The sequence below is a fragment of the Ixodes scapularis genome, unplaced genomic scaffold, assembly GCF_016920785.2.
Source record: "Ixodes scapularis isolate PalLabHiFi unplaced genomic scaffold, ASM1692078v2 PGA_scaffold2__306_contigs__length_199485367, whole genome shotgun sequence".
Taxonomy (NCBI): domain Eukaryota; kingdom Metazoa; phylum Arthropoda; class Arachnida; order Ixodida; family Ixodidae; genus Ixodes; species Ixodes scapularis.
The window spans coordinates 116,414,488-116,436,441 of NW_024609857.1; the positions used below are offsets into that span (position 1 = coordinate 116,414,488).

Here is a 21,954-nt window from a genome sequence, read left to right on the forward strand (position 1 = left end):
CTGTGCCCTTGTGTCGTCTTCACTTATTAAATTGTGTTATAACATAATGTGGATATAATGGACTATATAGCGGGAGTTTGGTAGTAGTTCGTTATTCCATTACGGCACACTCTCCGACGGCGGTCAGCATTCTGGACGTGCGCGCCTTTGGTTCGGTAGTGGTGGCATCCATTTTGCGAATCGCCGCTGTCACGCTCGGCACCTAGCGAGGCTCGTACAAACCCTACCCAAAGCACGCAGTGATGACGATTATCGGGACAGCTCAATAAAAAATCACTACCTTTCAAAGTTTAGAAGTTCCAATAAACTGGCTCTTTTCTAATAATCATTCAGATTTCATGTCTCACTGGTAAGGATAGACTCCAGTCATAATTCACCTCAAAGTCTGCAGTAAAAGTATCTGCATTCTGCATACTCCTGTCACGATAGACCAAAATCTTTATCTCTCTCAAGGTCTGTTGTAATGAGTTTACAACTGTACTTCTTCGCGTGTTGCCTGGACACATCGTCGCCATTGACCCTATTTTTCTGCATCAATGGCAGCAAGAGCAATTTCAGATACATTTTGAAACAGAGGGATCTCTGGCACCGTTTTTAAGCCGTGCCAAAGCGTCTGAGCAGGCGCTCGGAGTGGAGAATGCGTGCGTATGGCGGGTGCCATAACACCGAGACACCTTGTTGTTATGTTTCTTTTTTTCTCAATTAAGCCGTCTGGGCGGTGCAAACGGCGTCGTTGGCCGACGGGCGCGTTCCAATAGGACTTTATCTAGTTGATTGCCTTGCAGTGTTTGTCGTACCGCGCGTCCTCGCCTAAGGAGTACCTCACACCGTTGTCCTGGGTGGCATTGCAGCTGCGTGTGGAGGCGGAGGAGCTGCGGGGGCAGCTGTCGCTGAGCAAGGGGCTGCAGGAGCAGCTGTCCTCCGAGCTGCATGAGGCGCGGGTGCGCTACCTCGACCTACGGGAGGCCTTTGCGGAGCTGCAGGCGCAGCTGCGGACGCAGGCGGCCTCCTCAGCGCCGCCCTGCACGGTCCCGTCCCTGGCCCACGAGCTGAGGGACTCCATGGCCAGGGGGGACAGCGACGGATACACCTCCCAGGAGGAGCGCAGGTGGGGCCCTTCTTCTCGCGTGTCGGTTAAAGCAGCTCGTTTCAAACACAGGACGTGTTATGCCCCTAAAGGCCTGTTGAGACTCTTGCGACCTCTTAGAACTGTGTGCCTTGAAACCTCTTACAACGAGAGGACACACCGGCGCCATCTGTTGGGTAGCAGTGTAAACTTGGCGGTCCAGCATATTTTCTATTTCTCTCGCGCGTTATCCTTTCTTTCTTGACTCGAAAAACTTTTGTCAACGTTATAAATGAGCCTTTCTTATGGGTATTACGCATATTTGACCTCGGAAATCCCGCAAAACCTCTGCTCATGTGAAATGCAGTTCCATGGTCACCGCATAGATGGCGCCAGAGTGCCAATGTGTTCCCTGGGCCTAAGAAATTTTAAAACGTTTCAACGGGTCTCGTCTCTCTCGGTTGTACTCGGTTGCAAGAGTGTGCACGGGCCTTAACCGTTTCGGGTTCTCGCTCCCGAGGCGGATCCGGGAAACGCAAGTGCCAGATGAGTGCTTGCGCAGTGTTCGTCTCCCCGCTGATTGAACACGAGTGCCAGCCACGTGCCTTGCCGGGTAGGTTCGAGCTACAGCTATGGGTCATGTCACGCGGTCAAACGTAGAGACACCCGCGACGCGCTTTCCGAGCTTTCGCCCTTCCCGCTAAACGCATGCTCTCCTTTCTTTCTTTTTTTCATTTTGGTGCGCTTTCTGGATAGGGCCGTTCACAAGTAAGTTGCAGCGCAGCGCGAGTCTTTTATTTTCTCCATTCTGTTGTGCCTCACTCCTAGAGTTATGGTGGTGGAGTAGCCACGGCGCCGGAAACGGCGGTGCTGCGATTGCATCTATCTCGATGCCGCGTCACATTTATGTTACCACCGCCTTTGCCCGATAGTGAAAGAAATGTGCAATCTTTTTATCTATGACCGACGTGGATTATAAAGTGTCCACAAATCCAAGCTGTTGCGTTGACATTCGGTCAATGCCTCACTTAGGAATGCGCTGTGGCCTCCAAATGCTGAATGTTTCACTTCCGAGTCTTCTAAGCCGCATGCAAAGATGTGGCACAGGCGTCGTAAGTATGATCAGGAAAGATATGCACTCTATTTCTGTAGTTCAAGCTGTATATCACCAACTTACAAGACCCTGCTTGGGTAAATGAAACTTTTTTTTTTTTCCAGTGTTTGGTATGGGCATTTTGCCTGTTTGTCACCACCTTTGTTGAAACTAATTGCATAACCTACCACTTTGTGTGATATTTTCCTTTGCTACTGATGGGGTAAGAGGCTTTGTCAAGCGATACTAGTCTGCTGTTTTAATGCACTGTTCAGGGTGTGCACAGGTCCTTGAAAGCCTCGAAATTCTTGAATTTGAAAATAGGGTCTTCAAGGCCCTTGAAAACCCAAACTTTTTTTTGCTAGACCCTGAAAACCCTTGAACTTGAAAGTTTGGTTTGCAGGGTCCTTGAAAGCCCTAGATTTTTTGCTAGACCTTGAAAATCCGTGTATGGCTATATATAATAACGAATGCGGGTAAATTTTTTTATATTTTTGTAAATCATTTAAATTTTTTTCATTTCGGTTTAAGTTATCACAATTTGTATAAATTTAGCCGACGTTTGTTTGATGGTTGGCCACATTGGAGCAGATCCAGTCCAACCTGATCCATGAATGCTTCTGCGCATTGTTTCTGCTAGCTTTCGCCATTGGCATTGTGCTTTATGATTGATTGTTTTACGATTATTGGTGCGCTTTCTGTACAATAATGCGAGCGTAAGTAAGAAAATATCCGGTGAGAGGGAGTTTCAAGGTGCGTGGCTCTACAGTGATGAATATAAGGACTGGGTGATGCCAGATACAACAAATCAGCGTAGTGCAAGATGCAATCTTTGCTGTAAAACCGTCGAATAAGTAACTCGGCGTTGAAGAACCATTTGGAAGTAGAAATGAAGAAGCAGTGTGAAGATGCGAAGCAGGCAAAATGAAGAGATTGACACTACGAAAACAAGGGAAAGGAAACTTGATGCAGCGATAGCTGATCTTACAGCTTCTGCAGATGCCTGCACTGAAAAAGCATAAGCCTCACATACATTGTCAAATCAAATAGCCTGAGAAAAACTGCAAAACCGAGGGGCTACTTAGCATCAGCCAGCAAATACAGGAAAAGGTGCAGAAGGTCCCCTGAAGTTACCACAAGCGGTTTTGCTTTGTGCAATGCAATCAATTTTGCAAGATCAATGTTTTTTTTTGCTTAGTGCAATAAAAGTTATATCAGCAATCTTTTGGCTACAGTGTTTTATTAAAAACAGTTACACGCAGCATTGAGTTAGATCCTTAAAAATACTCCAACAAGGCCATGAAATTCTCTATCTTTGAATTTCTTCCTTCAAAATCTGTATGAACCCTGAAAGCTGCGTTCTCACTGGAGCTAACTGCCGCAATGTGGGCGCTCTCAAAAAGCCATTTTCTTTCCTTTTGGACGATGCTGGTGACGTGTCTCTGTTGCCGCCGGAAAACATGCAAATCACCAACATCCAAAATGTGCTGAAGTTATGCCTGCTGGCTCTGACGAAACCCAGTAACGGGCGGACGTGGTTTGGCGTCTTCGAAATGGTGGCTTGTGGAGTAAGGCAGGTGGCACTCGCTGGTTCTTGTCTCCCTAGGGCCAACTGCGGGACAAGCATTTGGTCGGAAGAGTCGGAGGAATCGGACGGAAACGACGACAGCCAGTACTCGTGAGTGCCTCTCTCTTTCCTCTCCACTGCTCTGCCTCCACTCTCTTGCTGGGACCAGAAACTGTTAAGTAATTTCTACATAGATAAAAAGGTGCAAAATAGCTGGGACAAAGTCAAGAAAACAGACAGGACAAGTGCTTCATTAATTTATTTTAGGTAGGGGTGTGCGGATACCAAATAGTGCTTATCAAATCGAATACCGAATCGAATTAAGAAAAAAAAAAGTTGAATATTGAATAATGATTTTATTTGTAGGAAGTTTTGAAAGTGTGCTGGGAATGAGAATATTATATTATATATTATATATGCACCTGGTGCAAAATATGCATCTCATACGGAACGAAAGCTCAAATGTGTAAACATATTGGTAAAAAAAAAAGACGAAAAAGAAAACTCAGCTGCTGATGGGCGTGGGGCACTAAACATCCAATTTGATGGCGCAAACATAATCTATCTACCCTAAGCGTGACAAAAAACCCAAAGTTACAGCTACACATGCCTTTCTTTTCTTGTTAAAAGCACGACCTAACACCGCAATGTGTCGTTTTTTTTGTATATCTGTATCTCGGAAGAGGGGCCTTTTGTGATGTTTGGTCTCAATTTTAAGGGCGAAAAGGGGCATTCGGGATTTTATTTTATATAAATGAACAGATAGGGGTTAAATCTGAGCAAACAGGCTCAACCAATATAATATGAAGGAAGAAACTTCATGGTGGTTAGGTGGCGTCAGTCACCGTCAAACAGCCGCTATGCATCCATTCCTCCGTCCATCTATCCTGTATTAGAGAGCCTAGATTTAAAAGAGGTAACAAGCGAAACTGAAACCACGGAGACGGCTCCTGCGCAGATTGGCCGTAAGTGTGCATGTGTTGTGCTGTCGCGTGGAAAGAAGCGAGCAAACGAAAAGTAACGATGCCTACCCAATGGTATGTGTAGCGCGGCAACGACCGCCGCGCTGCACGAACGAACCGACCTCTCGCGGATCAAGTTTTTCCCGCAGTCACGGCGAAATGGAGCGCGCATTTTACGGGTTGTTGCCGGAACGGGGGAGGGAGAGTGGCGTTCGACGGCCGTCTCTGTGCAGATCCCTGAGCAGTCTGGGACTGAGCCCCCTGAAGCAGCGGCAGCAGCGGCACGGCCGGCACCTCGCAACAACTCCCTGGACCCCCGGGACCGGCTTCCGCCTGTCGGACAGACTGCAGGTTGTGAAGCCCATTGAAGGTGAGGGAGGGCCGCACGTGCGCCACCTAGGAGGCGTCCTTGACTGGCGTGTTTCCCGTCGAAAGCGGTCCGGAAACAAAGACGTAGCGGGAGCCGGCACGTCGTGCTATCGAACGTCGCCATCCTGGTGGCTGCCCATAGGCATTCCGGCGAAAAAGACGAACGAATGCAATCGTCGCCGTCGTTGAGGTGCCAACTCGTGGCCGCCGAAGTTTTGGCGGACCTTCGGGCCGGAGCGTGACCTACGGCGGGACGGACGTTTGCTGCTTCTGCTTTTGCCGCCACACGACCGGGGAGATTGCGGCAGGCAGCGGCGCAACGCGAGTGCGACACCTTTCGTAAATGCATTCCAGGCATAGTAGCTGTGCGGCTTCCTAGTGTCGCAGTTATGGGACAGTTTTGGTCAACCCAAAAAAGCCCAAGAAATGTGGGAGCGTAATTGTTACGGGAACGGACTTTCGTAAACATTGCCAAAGCGAGTGTAGAAAAACAAATCCCTTCTTTTGTTGCGTCGGCATTTTCATTGCCAAGTTTAGAGATACCTACAAATATCGGTGGAGACTAGAAATTTGTACCACATTTTTTTTAGCTCTCCGAAGGTTGTCATTCATCGTGGCACAGAATTGCGATTCATATTTTATTATATTATGTTCATATTACGGCGACGCCGCTTTTCGCGGCAGTGCCATTGCCGTCGGCATAACCGCCTTGCTAAATTTAGCGGGGAAACTGAATTAGTGTTGAGGTCACGTGACGTCGATTTCCCCGCTAAATTTAGCAGGGAAACTTAACCTGCTAAATTTAGTGGGGAATTGACGTCACATAACCTTAACACCAATTCAGTTTCCCCGCTACATTTAGCAGGGAAAATAACGTCACATGACTTTGTGTCATGTCACCCATGAACAAATTCAGTGGGAGGAAGAGAGGAGAAGGAGGAGGGATGAGGAGGAGGAGGGGCATATCCTCCTCTCTGTACTGTCCCTCCCTCCCCAAGAGCTGCGCTCTAGTTTCGCATTAAAAATTTGTAAACATTTTTCATTTTTTTATTCGGGACACTTTTCTTTTCAAATTAGCCAAAGAGGTAGAATAGTCACTGAAACTATGGAGAAGCGAGCGAATCTAAAAATGTAATTATGTTGGCCCTGCTAAGAACAGCACCATGCTATTTACCAGAATAATGATCCTACTTTGGTTTTTCAAGATTGGGAGGATGGTGGGAGTCATGAAACAGTAGCTGGCTCTGGTAAACTGCATGATGCATGTTCTTAAAATCACACTATGTACAGTCGGGGACAAAAGTCTCCAGGACACGCGAGCTGCGACTGAAACGCATTGCTCTGCCATCTGCCGGTGGGTCGCCTGGTTTCGAGATCACAGAAAGGCGCATGCGCGTCCTACTATGCCTGCCAACATGTGCGCTTTCCCGCTCTTCTGCGGCGCGGCGCCTAACTCGGAATCGGGCGCGTGGTAGCGCCTCGGAGATAGCGCTTACTGACATGGCACATATCAAGCAAGAAGTCACGGCATCTCAACTGAGCGATAAGCTCAACTGGTTATAAAGCAAGGTGCGCTGACACGGCGAAATGCGGCGAAATGTCCCAGGCGGTATCTCGAGTTTCGGAATGTGTAGCAGACGCTCGTCTGACGCTCGTCAGCCGCCAGCGCTATCTCCGAGGCAGTACCACGCGCCCGATTCCGAGTTAGTCACTGTGCCGCAGAAGAGCGGGAAAACAGACATGTTTGCAGGCAGAGTAGGACGCGCATGCGCTTTTGTGTGATCTCGAAACCAGGCGACCCGCCGGCAGATGGCAGAGCGATGCGTTTCATCCGCAGCTCGCACGTCCTGGAGACTTTTGTCCCCGACTGTACGCTGTAAATTTCTTATTAATTGTCTCTGTGCGTTTGGAAGAGTCATTTTATAACCAGGGTTCTTTTTACCAGGGGCTGACATTGTTTACTCAAAACCGCCTTTTCCTGGGAGAAAAATGTGACTGAGAAGGAATGATACAGTTGAGCACCATTGGTGCTTCTTTGTTCTTGTTTTTAATCTAGCACTAAAAAAGCAAAAACAGACACCTATTTATTCCAGGCTCTAAAACCTTGAGAGTTTAATCCGAGCACTGTCTAGCCAATGAAAAATGAATGGTTCGTTGTCTCCAAGTTGAGGTAACATTTATTTTAATGCGAGAGGGCAATGTGGGGTGCTAGCAAGGGAGATTAACTGCTTGGCAAGTTTTCTTTTATAGTCGCCAACAAGGTGGGAACTTTGGACGGCGCTTCGGCGTCTCATACACCAAATTTTCACGGCTGCCGGGCAAAGAGAGAGAACAGGCCAACCGACCAATTTGAAAAATCAAAAATTAAAATATATTTTCAGAAAAGAAAAGAAATGCAAAAAGAAGTTGGCAAACGAAAGAAAGAACATGGGATTTTCCGAGGTATGGGGGAAACAGCTCTTGTTAGAATCTTGGCGTATAAAGAATATGAACAACAACCTGAATTGACCCACCGGAACGCTGCAAAGCAAGCTATATAGTACACGGGCTACGATGCGCCACGCAAAAAAGACTGAAGAAGAAAACTGCACCGACAGAAAGGAGAAGATAGCGACAGATTGCGACCTTTGGGCCCACATGCAGTCTCCCGTAAACAAGCAGCCGAGCCGGCTTCGAAACGTTGGACAGAATGAAGAAATTAGTGAGGGTCTACTACGTGCCCCTTTCTTATTGCTTATCTAACCAGGTGGAGCTCTGCCAAAATGTTTACGTTTGTGTTTGACAGCCTATGCGCGCTCCGAGCTTGGCGCCGTATTTCCACGGAAAGTCGATGTAATGACGTTCCAAGTGGTGTTGGGAATGTGCAGCAGGCGAAATTTGGTAATCGTTTGATTCATTTTAAACAAAGTTGTAATGTCTTTCCGAACGAAAAATTTGTGTTTTTGGGGCGTTGCCACAACATAGTTGGACATTTAGACACTAAAAAAGGCATTAGAATTTTGTTTTAGCACCCCTTTAAAATTTAGATAAAATTACCTTAAGATTGAATTAGAAAAAGAAAAAGCAGGTAGGAAAAGGGCCCAAGCCGGACTCACTTTTATTGGAAGTAGCCAGAGATACTTTGTTGCCGCTTACGCCCGAAACGTGCATTGAACCGCACATTCCGGAGGTTGTAGATATGTTTGAACATGCTTTCAGCCACGCTCAGCCGCTCGGTTGGGATGCTTTTGACAGCCTCCTCCTCCTCCTCCTCGTCCTCCGCAGACCTCGACGCCATTGTCCGCGTTCCCTAGGCTGTCTTCCACCAGTTTTTGGTGGAAGACAGCGCCAAGTCAGTGGCACTGGTGTCGGCAGTTTCGGCAATATCCTTTTTTGATAGATCAACCTTGGCAACATCCCGAAAGATGGCTGTCTTTATACCGACGGACAGTGAGCTGTACTTCCCACGTGACGCCATACGCAGTCGATGCCGCTAGGCACTTCAGCTTGGCGGTTCTCAAACTGTAGTCTGCGGAACCCCAAGGGTCCTTAAAAACGTACATAAAAATGTGCAAAAAAAAAAAAAAAAAATGAAGTGCTTTAGACCAAAAGCACCGTGCAAGACCTCCGATGCAGAATGCATTGGCGGTTTCCAAACGGCTTTTCAGTTGGTCAGGGGTCTGTGGTGGCCAAACGTTTGAGAACCGCTGCTTTAGCTTGAGGATATGGCAGAGCTGCAGCTCTTGGCTAATCCAGTCATAAACGCACATAGGTACCTGCTGCCCACACGCACTTGCGCAGCCTTTGCGCTTACTCTACAACATCCACAAATGTCCTTGCAAAGGTCGATGGCATTTCCATGCAAAGCAGTGCCTAACCGAGCAGAGCAGCATGCGGTAATCCATACTCTCACTAATTTCACGCCTTGCCACCGACAATGAACAAGGCAAGCATGCTCTGCTGCAGTTGTGCAGCGCAAAAAATGAGAAAAGTCTCGCGAAAGAGAAAAAAGAAAGCCCACTGCTATCGGTGCCTGACGAAAGTAAACAAACAAATCTGTAGTCTCGCGGTGCTTATCGCGTGCCGGCTTCTTTCGCCGCCGCTGTACAGCTGCATGTTCGCATGTTTCCGCTTGGGTCGAGTTAAACAATGCAAAGTTCTTGAGCATTCAAATTATTGAATTTCTTCCTTTATTCAAATGTATTGGTACCTCCGGTACTTTTGAGCACTATCGAATTAAAGCAAAAATCAAATTAAAGGGGTAGTGCAATGATTTTAATGTTAAAAGAATTAGCAGTTTGTATTTTTTATGTTGCTTTTCTAGGCACGAGCGACAAAAAGCGTGCCACTTTGCCCTCGAAAATCGCTATTCTGTCGTGTAATTGCGAAGGAAAAAACAAATTAGTTATCGATCTGCAGCCACGTGTAGCAGTTGCGGAAACTACGGATACACGTGTCTGTGGGACACGCAGAAGTGAACAAAACCTGTCCCCCTCTGCTGCTACACTCGCTGTCAGCCCCAAGGGGAACTGTCTTATGCCTCAATCACTCGCCGCGACCTTTGGCAAAGCTAATTCTTGAAAGGTCGACAGTTATGGAGGGAGCAGCTGGAGTCTCTGAAGAGAGAACCCAACGGAAAACCAGGTAGTCCCCCAGAGGTGTCGTTGAAAAGACCGTGTGGGAGTTGAGGGGCACTTTGACCTTTGATTTGTTTTGTTTTTTAAAATAAAAACTAGCGCACGCAAGAAAACATAATTTTTCATTCTTCGTTCAATGGTAACACAGATTAATTCCTGCAGTTAATTGGGCAAAGTCAGAAAAATCGTTGCAATGCCCCTTTAAAAGGAACACTGGTCTTGGAGCTTTTTTTCTGATTTAATGATCAAACCCAATAAAACTGCACAAGCTTCTTTAGCTTTTTGTGCTGATTTAAAATATCTGGTCATTTTCTGAGTCAGTAGAATTGTCCTCAAAATAATTCAAATTTGCCTGCCTTTGTTTGGAGAAAAAATAGGGAAAAAACTGCTCAACAAAATATCTTCTTCAACACATGGCTAGATAATACAAAGTGTAGAAAATACAATGTTGGAAGTACTTTTAAGATTAACCCATTATTATTGATTTTAGCACACATTGAAGTTCAGTGCTCAGCTACTAAGTAATGAAACAAAGGATAACTTAAAATATTTCTTAAACCTATATTTAAAAATCTGCTCTCAACATTGTATGCTTCACATGTTTAGCTACATGGTTCAGGGGCTATATTTCTATCTGCCCTAGAAGCTGAGATACCCCTCCTGCAAATTGTAACGAGTCCAAAAATTGTGTTTTGTAAAAACTGTGTTTTAGAGTCAACTTTAATACACATTCAGCCTGCATAAACATTATAAATGGATTTATAGCTTAAATATTCATCCATTCATTTAAAAGAACGACAGCTGTAGAGGTCAATATCGCCATTTTCAAAAGAATGAACTTTTAGAAATTTTTCGGTTCCAAAGACCTAGGTCTGCGGGAGAAAAAATTAATGCAAGTTTACTGTAACAGATATGGATGCCTTCTAGCGTACCTTACTCCAGAGGAGATTTCGAAGTCAATTTCCACAGTTGTCAGTATCCTACCTCTTGGTTGACTGTACAACGTGTGGTCCGCTATATGCCTCATCTTCCACCGACCAAGTTCAATGAGCTAAACGCTTTGGCCCAATTGTACGGTAATGTTTCCATTATTTCTTACCTGAAGCAGTAACGTAGCAAAGAGCGAAAGAAGATAGTTTGGGAATCAGCGTTTCCTACACAGTCCTTAATCTGTACAAAAAAGGCACGTCGTAAGCCAGGGAGCTTATGCTAGCTGCATTAGGCAAGTTTACGCAGTAAGAGGAGTTGGGGCCGAGTACCGTGAAGTTGGATGCGGTTTTCTTGTTCCATATAACATTTAGAGCGGAGTAGTCGGAGAGACTGACCTGCTCGAGATGCGTTGGTAGATCTGGAGCAGTCGGAAAATGCTCCACTTCATTCCCTCCAGTTCAGTCGTGTAACAAAGTCACTAAAAGAGATTCGTTCAGAACCGCTCTATGCACGTTTGCCAGCGGAATGCCTCGTGCATCGTTGGCGATGCTGAGCAAGGGCTAGCTGTGGCCTGACACTTAGTCCCCTTCCTTGTGGCACTGTAGGCTCGGAGACGCTGCAGGCATGGCAGAGGCTGGCCACCCCCGGCCTGGGGGACCTATTTTGTCAGGAGGGTCCCGGTGTAAGGCTCAAGACCACCCTTGCTGCACCCAGGCAGATTACAGACCAAACAGGTGAGCACAAGGAAGGAAGGGGGGTCTCTTTGAAGCACTCTGGTGGCTTTGCAAGTTGTTTTCATACTTGCTATTCTTAATGTGGCATCTGCATGCCACCGAGGGGTGTTGTGGAGCTTTGCAAGTTCCTTTTCTTACAGCATGTGACGGTGTCGAACGCGGCAGTGCGTGCTGTACCACAGGTTTGATGAAGGATTTTGGAAGAGGTGTTAACAAGGGGTTGTGTGTTCAAGATTTTAAGTCTCTCTTCATGTCGCAAAAATAAACCCTGTATTGCTAAAAGTCTAATCTCTGCCGCATAATAGTGCCAGCAGTTGGGATAAGACGACAAAGTTTCAGGGCCTACGTTACCCAATCAGAAAGTTACAAGTGACTTTTGGAGATAATAGACCTTATTTTCTTATTGAAAGTTTGGGAAAATTGCTTTATAAGCTTTCAATCGAATAACACTAAGTTCTGAAACTTTGGCACCTGCTTCCAACCAGTTGTGCTATTCTGTTGGACTTAAGGCTTTCAGCAATGCAGAATTTATTTTTGAGATGCAAAAAACATGCTCCTTTTTTCTCATAAAAGCTTGTTAATTCAAATTTAACGGGAACGCTCCGACAGTATGAATCACATGCAGTTCAGACTAGTGAAAGTCAAAGACAGTGGGCCACACTTGGCGCCAGATAAGCCTGGGAATCTGGGCAAGACCTAAGGGTGGGCGACCTCGGCGGTCGCCCAGATCGCCATCAAAAGGGGGCCGCTGCAGCGCCCCTCTTTTGAATTTTTTTAGCTTTATGATTTATTTGAACACGGCGCCTGACACAACGCTATATTCTAAATCGCCGTTTGTTTTTGGAATGTGCTTCTCGTCCGACAAAACGCTTGTTGTGGGTCCACTACTCGCATGTTTACTGACATGACGTTGTACCTAGTAGATAGGGGCGTATAAAAAGAGCGAGGAGGGAAGGAATGGTCATAACTGACATCTTTTGTTAGCCAAAAATATGTGTAATCTCTTTCTGGATATTGTCTTGGAAAGCAGGGATCGTCAGGATCTGTGCGCGAGTGCAGCGGTAGCGAGGCACATGACATGGAGTGCCTGGTTGTACCTAGGCCGTACCGAAGTTTTCGCCCCTTCCCAGCAGAAACAGTTTGTAGTTGTCGCCATGACTTGATCCGGGGAACCTTTTAGCTAACAGGGTAACGAAGGCGACAACTGTTATGGAGGTCGCCGACGCGCCGACGATAGCGAGCTCCAAAGTCCAAGGCGACCGAGAAGAACCGTTCGCGCGCAGCCCGAGATCTAAACATCCGTTCGTCCGCTTCGCGCGTAACCTGAGCGCCCCGTACCAGAGGCGCTTTTCTTTTATTTCGTTTTAGATTTAATAAACGAGACGTCAGTCTTCAGCCTGACTCCGGCACGAAAGGTTGTCCATGTGTGCCCTTCGTAAAAGAACGTAAAACAAAACATGGTGTCAGAAGTGGGATCGCTCCGCGAGTCTGCTAATAATTAGTAAAGCGCAGGATCGACTACAAACGAAGGAACAATGAACAATCCCTCAACTTCTGCCGACAACGGTGCTACCGAACAAACGGTAATGGCAACTTTTCGCATCTCGCCACCCGAAGCCTTCAGTTTTACAACACCTAACGAATGGCCGGCGTGGAAGAAGAGATTCAAGCGCTTCCACAGTGCATCAGGACTGGCATCTCAACCATCATCACACCAAGTCGACGCTCTCATTTACATCATGGGACCACAAGCGGAAGACGTCTTACAGACCTTCAAGCTGTCCGACACCGAGGCCCAAGATTTCCAGAAGGTGATGGAGAACTTCGAACGTTACTTCATTCCTCGTCGAAACGTGGTGTATGAGAGAGCCATGTTCAACACAAGATCGCAACTGGAGACGGAAACCGTCGAGGAGTACGTCACTGCTCTCCATGGATTAGCCACTACGTGCAACTATGGACCACTGAAGGAAGAATTGATCCGCGACAGGCTGATTGTTGGTCTTCGGGACAGCAGGACCTCAGAAAAACTTCAACTGGATCCTGATCTGGACCTCCAGAAGGCCATCGCTGCTGCGCGACAATCGGAAGTGATTAAGAAGCAACAAGTGGAACTCCGACCGACAAAAGAAAAGGATGCCAACGTTGACCGTATAGCAGCCAAAACTGGGACAGCAGCAGGACCTGCTCAGCGAGGAATTGAACGTTCAAATGTTCGAACTCCTACTAAGAAGACCGCGACACCCAAACCAAAAGGCAAACCGTGCCGTTGGTGTGGTCGAGAAGCTCACCCGAGGAGTTTGTGTCCGGCGAAGAACGCAGGCTGCAACAGGTGTAAGAAAAAGGGACATTTTGCAACAGTCTGCAAATCTTCAACTACCGTGAACTCCCTCGTACACGAACAAGGATTCGTAGGAGCTGCAGCTTCTCCTCAAACAGCAAAATGGGACATCGAGATATTCGTCGACGAAACTCCTGTTGTTTTCCGATTAGACACTGGAGCAGACGAAACGGTGTTACCAGCTGCCATCTTTCAAAAGGTCTTCGCAAAGTGCCACAAGCTCTCCGAGCCCCAACGCCGACTTCATGGTCCAGACGGACGACCCCTTAAAGTCATGGGATCAGCTTGGATGAAGCTCAACTGCCGTGGGCAACAAGCACTCGAAGAAGTTTACATCGTGAAAGGACTTCGCAAACCTCTTGGGTAAGCCAGCTATCGAAAAATTTCGGCTTTGCCCTCAAATCTGCATGAGTGCGAACAAAGCTTGCGAACCGAAGAAAGAGTTCTCTCACCTGTTTCAAGGATCTCTCGAAGGTGCTCACGTTCTCAAGCTGAAACCTAACGCGACGCCGTTTGCTATCGCATCACCGAGAAGAGTACCGCTTTCGCTGTATCGAGAAACGCAGAAAGAGCTAGAAAACATGCAGTCGCAAGGTGTCATATTTCCAGTAGAAGAACCTACTGAATGGTGCGCGCCGATGGTCATCGTCCCCAAACCTTCTGGCAAAATTCGCATTTGTGTTGATCTCACACAACTGAACAAACACATTCAGCGCGAATATCACCCTATCCCATCAGTGGAGCACACGCTGGGAAGGCTAGCGGGAGCCAAGATCTTCTCAAAGCTGGACGCGAATTCTGGGTTCTGGCAGATCCCTTTAGACGAGAAGTCACGACTCCTGACGACATTCATCACTCCGTTTGGAAGATATTGTTTTAATCGCCTACCATTCGGAATCACGTCAGCACCGGAACACTTCCAGAGACGTATCACACAACTCCTCCAAGGAATGGAAGGAGTACTTTGCCACATGGACGATATCTTGATATGGGCGTCATCGTCCGAGCAGCACGAGCAACGTCTGCGAGAAGTCCTCAAGAGACTCTCATCAGCAGGACTCACGCTCAACGAGGATAAATGCGTCTTTCGAGTGACAAGTGTCAAGTTCCTAGGTCATCAAGTAGACAGCGATGGTGTCCGTCCAGACGAGACAATCGTCAACGCAGTGAAACAGATGCCCATACCGACTTCAAAGCAAGAAGTCATGCGCATCATGGGTATGGCGACATACCTAGGACGATTCGTGCCACACCTGTCTGACCTACTGCATCCACTATCGTCACTGCTCAGTTCCAAAGTGGACTTCGCGTGGGATCATCCTCAGCAGAAAGCCTTCACCAAATGGAAGGAAATCCTCTCAACCTGCCCCGTTCTCGGAATTTACGACGCCAACAAGCGATCGATTGTATCGGCAGATGCGTCATCCTACGGCCTGGGAGCAGTGCTGCGTCAAGAGCAGGAGGATGGATCATATCGCGTCATCGCCTATGCGTCCAGAACACTCACCGAAACAGAGAAGAGGTACGCCCAAATCGAAAAAGAAGGTTTGGCACTCACGTGGGCATGCGAAAAATTCCGAGATTACATCGTGGGAACGCACTTTGTACTGGAAACCGACCACAAACCACTCATTTCTCTGTTCGGATCAAAGTCATTGGACGACCTAACCCCACGGCTTCAGAGACTGCGCATGCATTTAATGCGCTACTCATTCGAAGCTGTCCACGTTCCGGGAAAGGAACTCCAAGCAGCTGACTCGTTGTCAAGAAGCCCTCTGCCACAGCGGCAAGACAGAGAGATGCAAGAAGAAATCGATTGCTTCATTCGACACATAGAGACGTCCCTACCAGCAACGCAAACGAGTCTCCAATGGATAACGGCAGAACAAAACAAAGACCATGTTTGCCAAAGACTCGCCAGCTACAGCCACAAAGGTTGGCCAAATCGTCGAGATCTCGGAACAGACCTCAAAGAGTACTACGAGTACCGTCATCACATTGCCGTGCAAAACAGCCTTCTCATGAATGGTTCTAGAATAGTGGTACCAGAATCCTGCCGTCCACATATCCTGCAACAACTTCATGAAGGACACATGGGCATAGGCAAATGCAAAGCACGGGCAAATGTATCGGTATGGTGGCCGAGGATAAACGATCATATCGAGCGCCTGGTCAAGAACTGCGAAAAATGCATTAAAACTGGCCAGAACCGAAAGCTCCCCCTCATCCCGTCAGAGTTTCCTAGTCGACCGTGGGAGAGAGTGGCGATGGACCTCTTCTTCATTCACGGGAAATGGTGGCTGGTCGTCGTCGACTACTACTCTCGCTACCCCGAAATCGCCCGACTGGAAAACCTCACAGCAGCGTGCGTAATAATGCACTGCAAATCGATATTTGCGAGGCATGGCACCCCAGAAGTAGTGGTGTCTGATAATGGTCCTCAGTTTGCGGGAACCACAGGTTCAGCATTCACCAAGTTCTCACAAACCTACGGATTTAAGCACATCACATCAAGCCCTCGCTACGCGCAGAGCAATGGGATGGCGGAGGCTGCGGTGAAGATCATAAAGAGATCACTCAGCAAAACAGAAGATCTGTACGAGACACTCATGATCTACCGTTCAACGCCTCTGCCCAACGGATACAGTCCGACAGAACTTCTCATGGGGAGAAGGATGCGTACAACCGTACCGATCACTACTCAGCTCCTGGAACCAAAGTTACCCGACCAAAAAGAACTGCGTCGCTATGAGCAAGAAAACAGGAACCGACAAAAGCAATACTTCGACCGGCGACACGGAGTGCGTCAACTCGATCCACTTGGCTCTGGACAGCGAGTTTGGGTCATTGACCTCAAGCGAACCGGAGTTGTTCAGAACAAGGCCCATACACCACGATCTTACTGGATAACGTCCGAGGGTCAAGAGATCCGAAGAAATCACACGCATTTAATTCCTTTCCCCGATCAACAAGATAAACAAGGCATCGAAGAGTTCCCCGAAACAACCACGAGGCCCGAAGAAATGTGTGCCGACACCTCCCACAAACATTCTCGGCACGGCTGATGTCTAAAAGAGCCAGACCGTTTCAGCACTTCTTCGAAGCTCCCTTAGAAAGAGGGATGTTATGGAGGTCGCCGACGCGCCGACGCTAGCGAGCTCCAAAGTCCAAGGCGACCGAGAAGAACCGTTCGCGCGCAGCCCGAGATCTAAACATCCGTTCGTCCGCTTCGCGCGTAACCTGAGCGCCCCGTACCAGAGGCGCCTTTCTTTTATTTCGTTTTAGATTTAATAAACGAGACGTCAGTCTTCAGCCTGACTCCGGCACGAAAGGTTGTCCATGTGTGCCCTTCGTAAAAGAACGTAAAACGAAACAACAACCACAAGCTATTTTTAAAATTTGTTTTTCTAGCGCGAGTACTTGTTCCACGAAAACTGATTTAAAAGCCACCGGTGTTAAAGGACACATTCAAAGGAAAAAAACATTTTTTTTAAACAGCTTAGATGGAAAAAGGATGTCATAAAACGATTTTACAACGAAGAAAAACATTTTAGAGCTATATATTTATAGCGCTATACGAATTTGTAGTTGGCGCCCGCGGGAGCCGCCGCTGGTCACGTGGTAGGCCCCCGCGCCGCCGCGCTGCGTCATTACCGCTGCAGAGTCACCCCACCGCCGCACGCTGAGCATTATATGAATGCCGCTTCAACGCGTTTCTCCATGCCGCCGTCACCGCCGCCGCACAAGTTCGTCTGCTTCAGGGCGCCGCCGCCGTCGTCTGACCGGCGCACAGGTCTATCATGTCTGCTTGCGCTTTTTCAGGAGTTTCTTTTGGGCTCTGAAAGTTACCTATTAATCTTAGTTTTTTCTTATAGTTCAAACAAAGATGAATAAGTTACTTTTAGACGCCATACGAAGCTTCCGAAAGAGCGCAAGCACCACGTGATAAATAAGGGCCAGTCACGTGATAAATAAGGGCCACTTTTCCGCGGCGCCCGCGCGCGCCAACTACAAATTTGTATAGCGCCGTAAATATAGCTCTAAACATTTTCTTTCTTCGTTTTAATATTGTTTTATGACATCCTTTTTCCATCTAAACTGCTTAAAAAAAATGTTTTCTTTCTTTGCATGTGCCCTTTAACTTCACGCCCAACGACGACGGCATGAAACAGCAGTGTAGTGCAGAACATAACCTAGCACTGCCTGTGACATAACACAGAAGCTTCGACTTCTGATGCTAACGGGACAGCAAAGAGAAAAAAGGACAATCGGGGCTAAATGGGCTAAACGGAACGAGCACAAAATTGTGCAGCTGTGCAGGGAGGAGGCACAGAGCCGCAACGAATGGATGGATAGATGCGGCGAAACCAGCTAAACTCTTTGAGTCGTGCGGCCACTGGTGCCATCTGGCGATAGGTAGCGCGACTAACGTAGCCGCGTACGGCAGTGCGCTGTTCAAATTAGCCATTGCACATTTTTCGTGCGTTGGAATTACCGCAAAATTTCTCCCATTCAAAATACTTCAGACTCTGACGGAACCTGCACGCTAGTTCGAATTATCTGCGGGTTCAAATGGAGGGTGTTTGAATTATTGGGATTGTATCGTACTACTATTACCACTACTATTTGTTGGGACGTGGCGCTTGTCGGCAGTATGTAATACGAGGAACGAAGAGAAAAGTCAAGTAGGTTCTGCGGGCACGTAAAAGGCTACGCACGACGGCAGTTGGTGCCCGGGTACCATCAAAGTTGGCTGCCATCATTTCGGTGTTGCATATTGGTTCCCAACATGGGGCACTGACGTACCATATTTTTCGAAATTTCAGTCGGTGTGTCTTTTTGCAATGGTGCAACCTAAATGCATTTTTTTTTTCTCTATAAGTATGGACCCTAACTGCGGGAATTTGCTATGCGGGTTTTATTACTCGGTTGATTGGATGACAAGAATATTGAAACTTGCTTTCGCTTGCACGTATGATGCGATCATAATACCCATGCTGGCTTTCCAAAGCAGCTCCGTCGCGCTGGCTGTACAACATGCTACAGCACGCAGTCGAACCCGGATATATTGAATTTAAAGGGGTTAGTAAAATAGTAGGACATTGATAATTTGATATACTAAAGTATGTTAACTTTAGCTACAGTTGAAATTTCTGTGCGTCTCTGCTAATAACGAAGGTTGGGAAAAAAATGGGAGCTCACCAAATGGAGATTCCAAGAGCCACTAAATACAGTAGAGCGTAGTTGGCAGACACTGCGAACAGCGCCACCCTTAAGCGCACGCCTGGCCGCGACCTTTACACAGCACAAGTGACAAAACACGTAAATAATTCAAAAAAAAGAAAAAAAAAAACAAGACGCGAAAACAGAAACACGAAAAAACTTTTTATAGAAACAAATTAGGCAAGCAAAAAAAAAATCTCACGAAGTCCGGCAACAAAAAAAGAAAGGCAAAATAAAAATGGCAAACCAATAACTGCAAAAGCAAAAAGTAAAGAAAGATAAAGAAGGCGTTCCAAATGCGAGTGCACAACCATTGTTGTAAACACATCAACTTGCTGAATGTTTTTTTTTTGTTTATTTTATTTTGGGGTTAAGGAGTCACCCAGGGACAGCAGTGTTCCAGGAAATAGTGCATGCAACCGTTCCAACAGCAAGCACTCCCTGCCCTCCGCGAGCGTGTTTGCGCACATGCCTTTCCCCTTGCTTTTGCCACTCCCCATTTTTTTTTGACGGTTGCCCTTGTCCCTCCTCTTTCCCACAACTGCTCTTTCACTGCTGCGTCTGCCCGAGCGTGTATGCTGGCTTCGCGGTCTGCCAGCCACGCAACCGACAGGAGCTGTTTGCTCGCCACCGACACAATCGCGGCACAGCCGAATTGTAGGAAAAGCGAAAAGCGACGGGCGGCCAAGCTTTGTCCAGATATATCCAGTGTCCCTGCCATGGGAGTTCGATACAAAAAAAACAAATGCTTCTATACTATTACATGCGATTTTCAAGGGGATGTTTGGACTGTTCGATTTCAACACTACCGTATTTGCATGAATATAACGTGACCACGAATATAACGCGAGGGCAGGTTTTGATGCCCTCAAAAAGAAAAAAAAGATATTATTACTATTATAACCTGCGAACCGAGGCGGCGTCAGTTTCTTGCACTCAGGGGCATAGCAGATGTGAAAAGTCAATGGAAATAGAAGAAATATCAGTTTATGTTTTGACTGCGCTCATCCTCACTGCTCAGGTCCTTCCGTTTACAATCCAACTTGGCGACTACGCAGATAAGCAGCAGCACGGCACCTGCTTGTCTGGTAGTTTCTTTTTCTTCCCTGCGAGCTCCTCGGCAGCCCACGATCCAAACAAGGCACCAAGCAGAAGCACCAACACACAAACACCAGATCACTCTGGAGCAGAAACTAAACAATGTGCAGGCAGAAAAAAGACTGCTGAACCCGATACACATCACACTTCTTGTTCTGGTCCCTCTGCATAAACAAATGCCTCGTGTTACACGATTGTGTAAACGCGGCAAACGCGGTTGGTGGTCTTGGCCAGTCTTAGCTTGGCTTGTGTTGACTTGACTTGGCTTGGCTTGGCTTGAATTGGCCAGTGCCCGCATGGCGCGCGCGCGCTGAGTTTCTGCGGCGTGTGTGCGTTGTACAAACACAAAAGCGATAGAAATGCTTTTTTATGTTTTCTATTCGCCCCTTCACGTGACCCAATAGCTAATAAATTCCCTTCCACACCCCCACTTCTTTTCTCACCGGATCTTTTGCATTGAGCCGGAGGGATGGCTTTCTCCTCTGGCTTTCTCCAGACTCGCACGCCTCGTGGCTGAACTCGATTCCGAATATAATGCGAGGTGCGTTTTGGAGCACGTAATTTCGAACAAAAACTCTCATTATATTCGTGCAAATACGGTAATTCGAAATACCCGAGTGATAACACCGGGCAGACTGTGTATACTAACTTTTTTTCTGAAAACTGCCATCATGGGGGGATGCGATTTATATGGAAGTGAGACTTATAGACCTGGAAATATGGTACTTAGGTTTTTTCTTCATAGACATTGGAAGGATATTGGGTTTTACTCAAATTGCTTTACCAAGCTCCGGCACTGCTCAGTGTAGCGGAGAGGGCGGCCTCATTGCTGATCCTGTGCTTTGTCCCTCTCAGACAATCTGGCAGCCGGTGGGCCAGAGTGTGCCGCCTCTGGCACCGAGCACAGCAGCCCAAGTGGTCACGCCTCCGGAGTCCTTCTTAGGTGAGACCGGTGTTAGCTCTTTAATTTCCGACAGTTTGTTGGGAGTTGATAGTTGCTGTCGTTGGAGTTACCAGAGTTATGAACAAGGCCTGTGCGACTACCTTTCTGCTGAGTATAATGCAGCCCATATTTGCTTTCTACGTAAGAGACAGTGAATAACAATGCCGAGAAAACGATTCTTGACGAAAGATGCAATTTGCACGGATCACATTTTTGTGCGAGGAGGTTACCTTCGGTCCCGCAAGTTGCCGGGCTCCTTCAGTCAGTTGCAGCGATTGGCTATTCACATGCTTTGTAAGAAAGGGACGCGCAGGTTTGTTCATAAACGGCGTGTGATTTACTCGAGTAAATGCACTATGCAAAATGCTGATCAAAGCAGAGGTGCAACCGCGCAAGTTTAGAAAGTGCTCAGACTGGGATAACTGATTGCGGAGAGGAGGTGAGGTGGAACCACGAAAATCCTGTAAAAATTTGTTCACAAAATAGTTAGCTCATGCAAGAAAAAGTTAGCACTAAGGTAGATTGTGATGAACACACTGTTTTACTGTTATGGTGACTTGCTGCCGAAACCATCCCCCTGAGGCTGGGTTCAGTTCCTGCCGAACGAGGAAGTGCTAAAATGTCGTGATGTTCCGTGTCTAAGAGTCAAATTTCAGCAAATGTCTCAGAAAACCACCAGTAAGAGCATGGTCCATACATTTGCACATCCTAAAGGAACTTACCTGATTTGTGTATCCTATAAAGGGTCGTGACAGGTTGCAATCATATTTTTTTTGTTATCCGGAATGACAGAATGCAATGCCTAGACATTACCCTCAAAATTCGAAACTTGGGAACTCAGTATTTGTGGAGTAAAAAAACAATTGCCCAAAGCCGAATTCGAAGTTAGTGACGTCAATGATTCAGTGGTCCTGCAACTCGAGTTTCTGTTGCGCCTCCCCGTCTCGAACCGAAGTGTAGTTTTTGCCTGCTCCCGTGATCAACCGCTCTCCTCCGTGCATGCCGCCTATTG

The 21,954-nt window shown here is 47.2% G+C and overlaps 1 protein-coding gene across 1 annotated transcript in view; it reads left to right on the forward strand.

Moving 5' to 3' along the window:
* Positions 1-21,954, forward strand: part of LOC115321914 (trafficking kinesin-binding protein milt) — a 58,650-nt gene that overhangs the window by 25,091 nt on the left and 11,605 nt on the right. Inside the window, exons 8-12 of the mRNA XM_029982203.4 lie at positions 852-1,108; positions 3,766-3,837; positions 4,922-5,058; positions 11,209-11,337; positions 20,855-20,942. Coding sequence (XP_029838063.2) covers positions 852-1,108; positions 3,766-3,837; positions 4,922-5,058; positions 11,209-11,337; positions 20,855-20,942 — 683 coding nt within the window. The remainder of the gene's footprint in view (positions 1-851; positions 1,109-3,765; positions 3,838-4,921; positions 5,059-11,208; positions 11,338-20,854; positions 20,943-21,954) is intronic.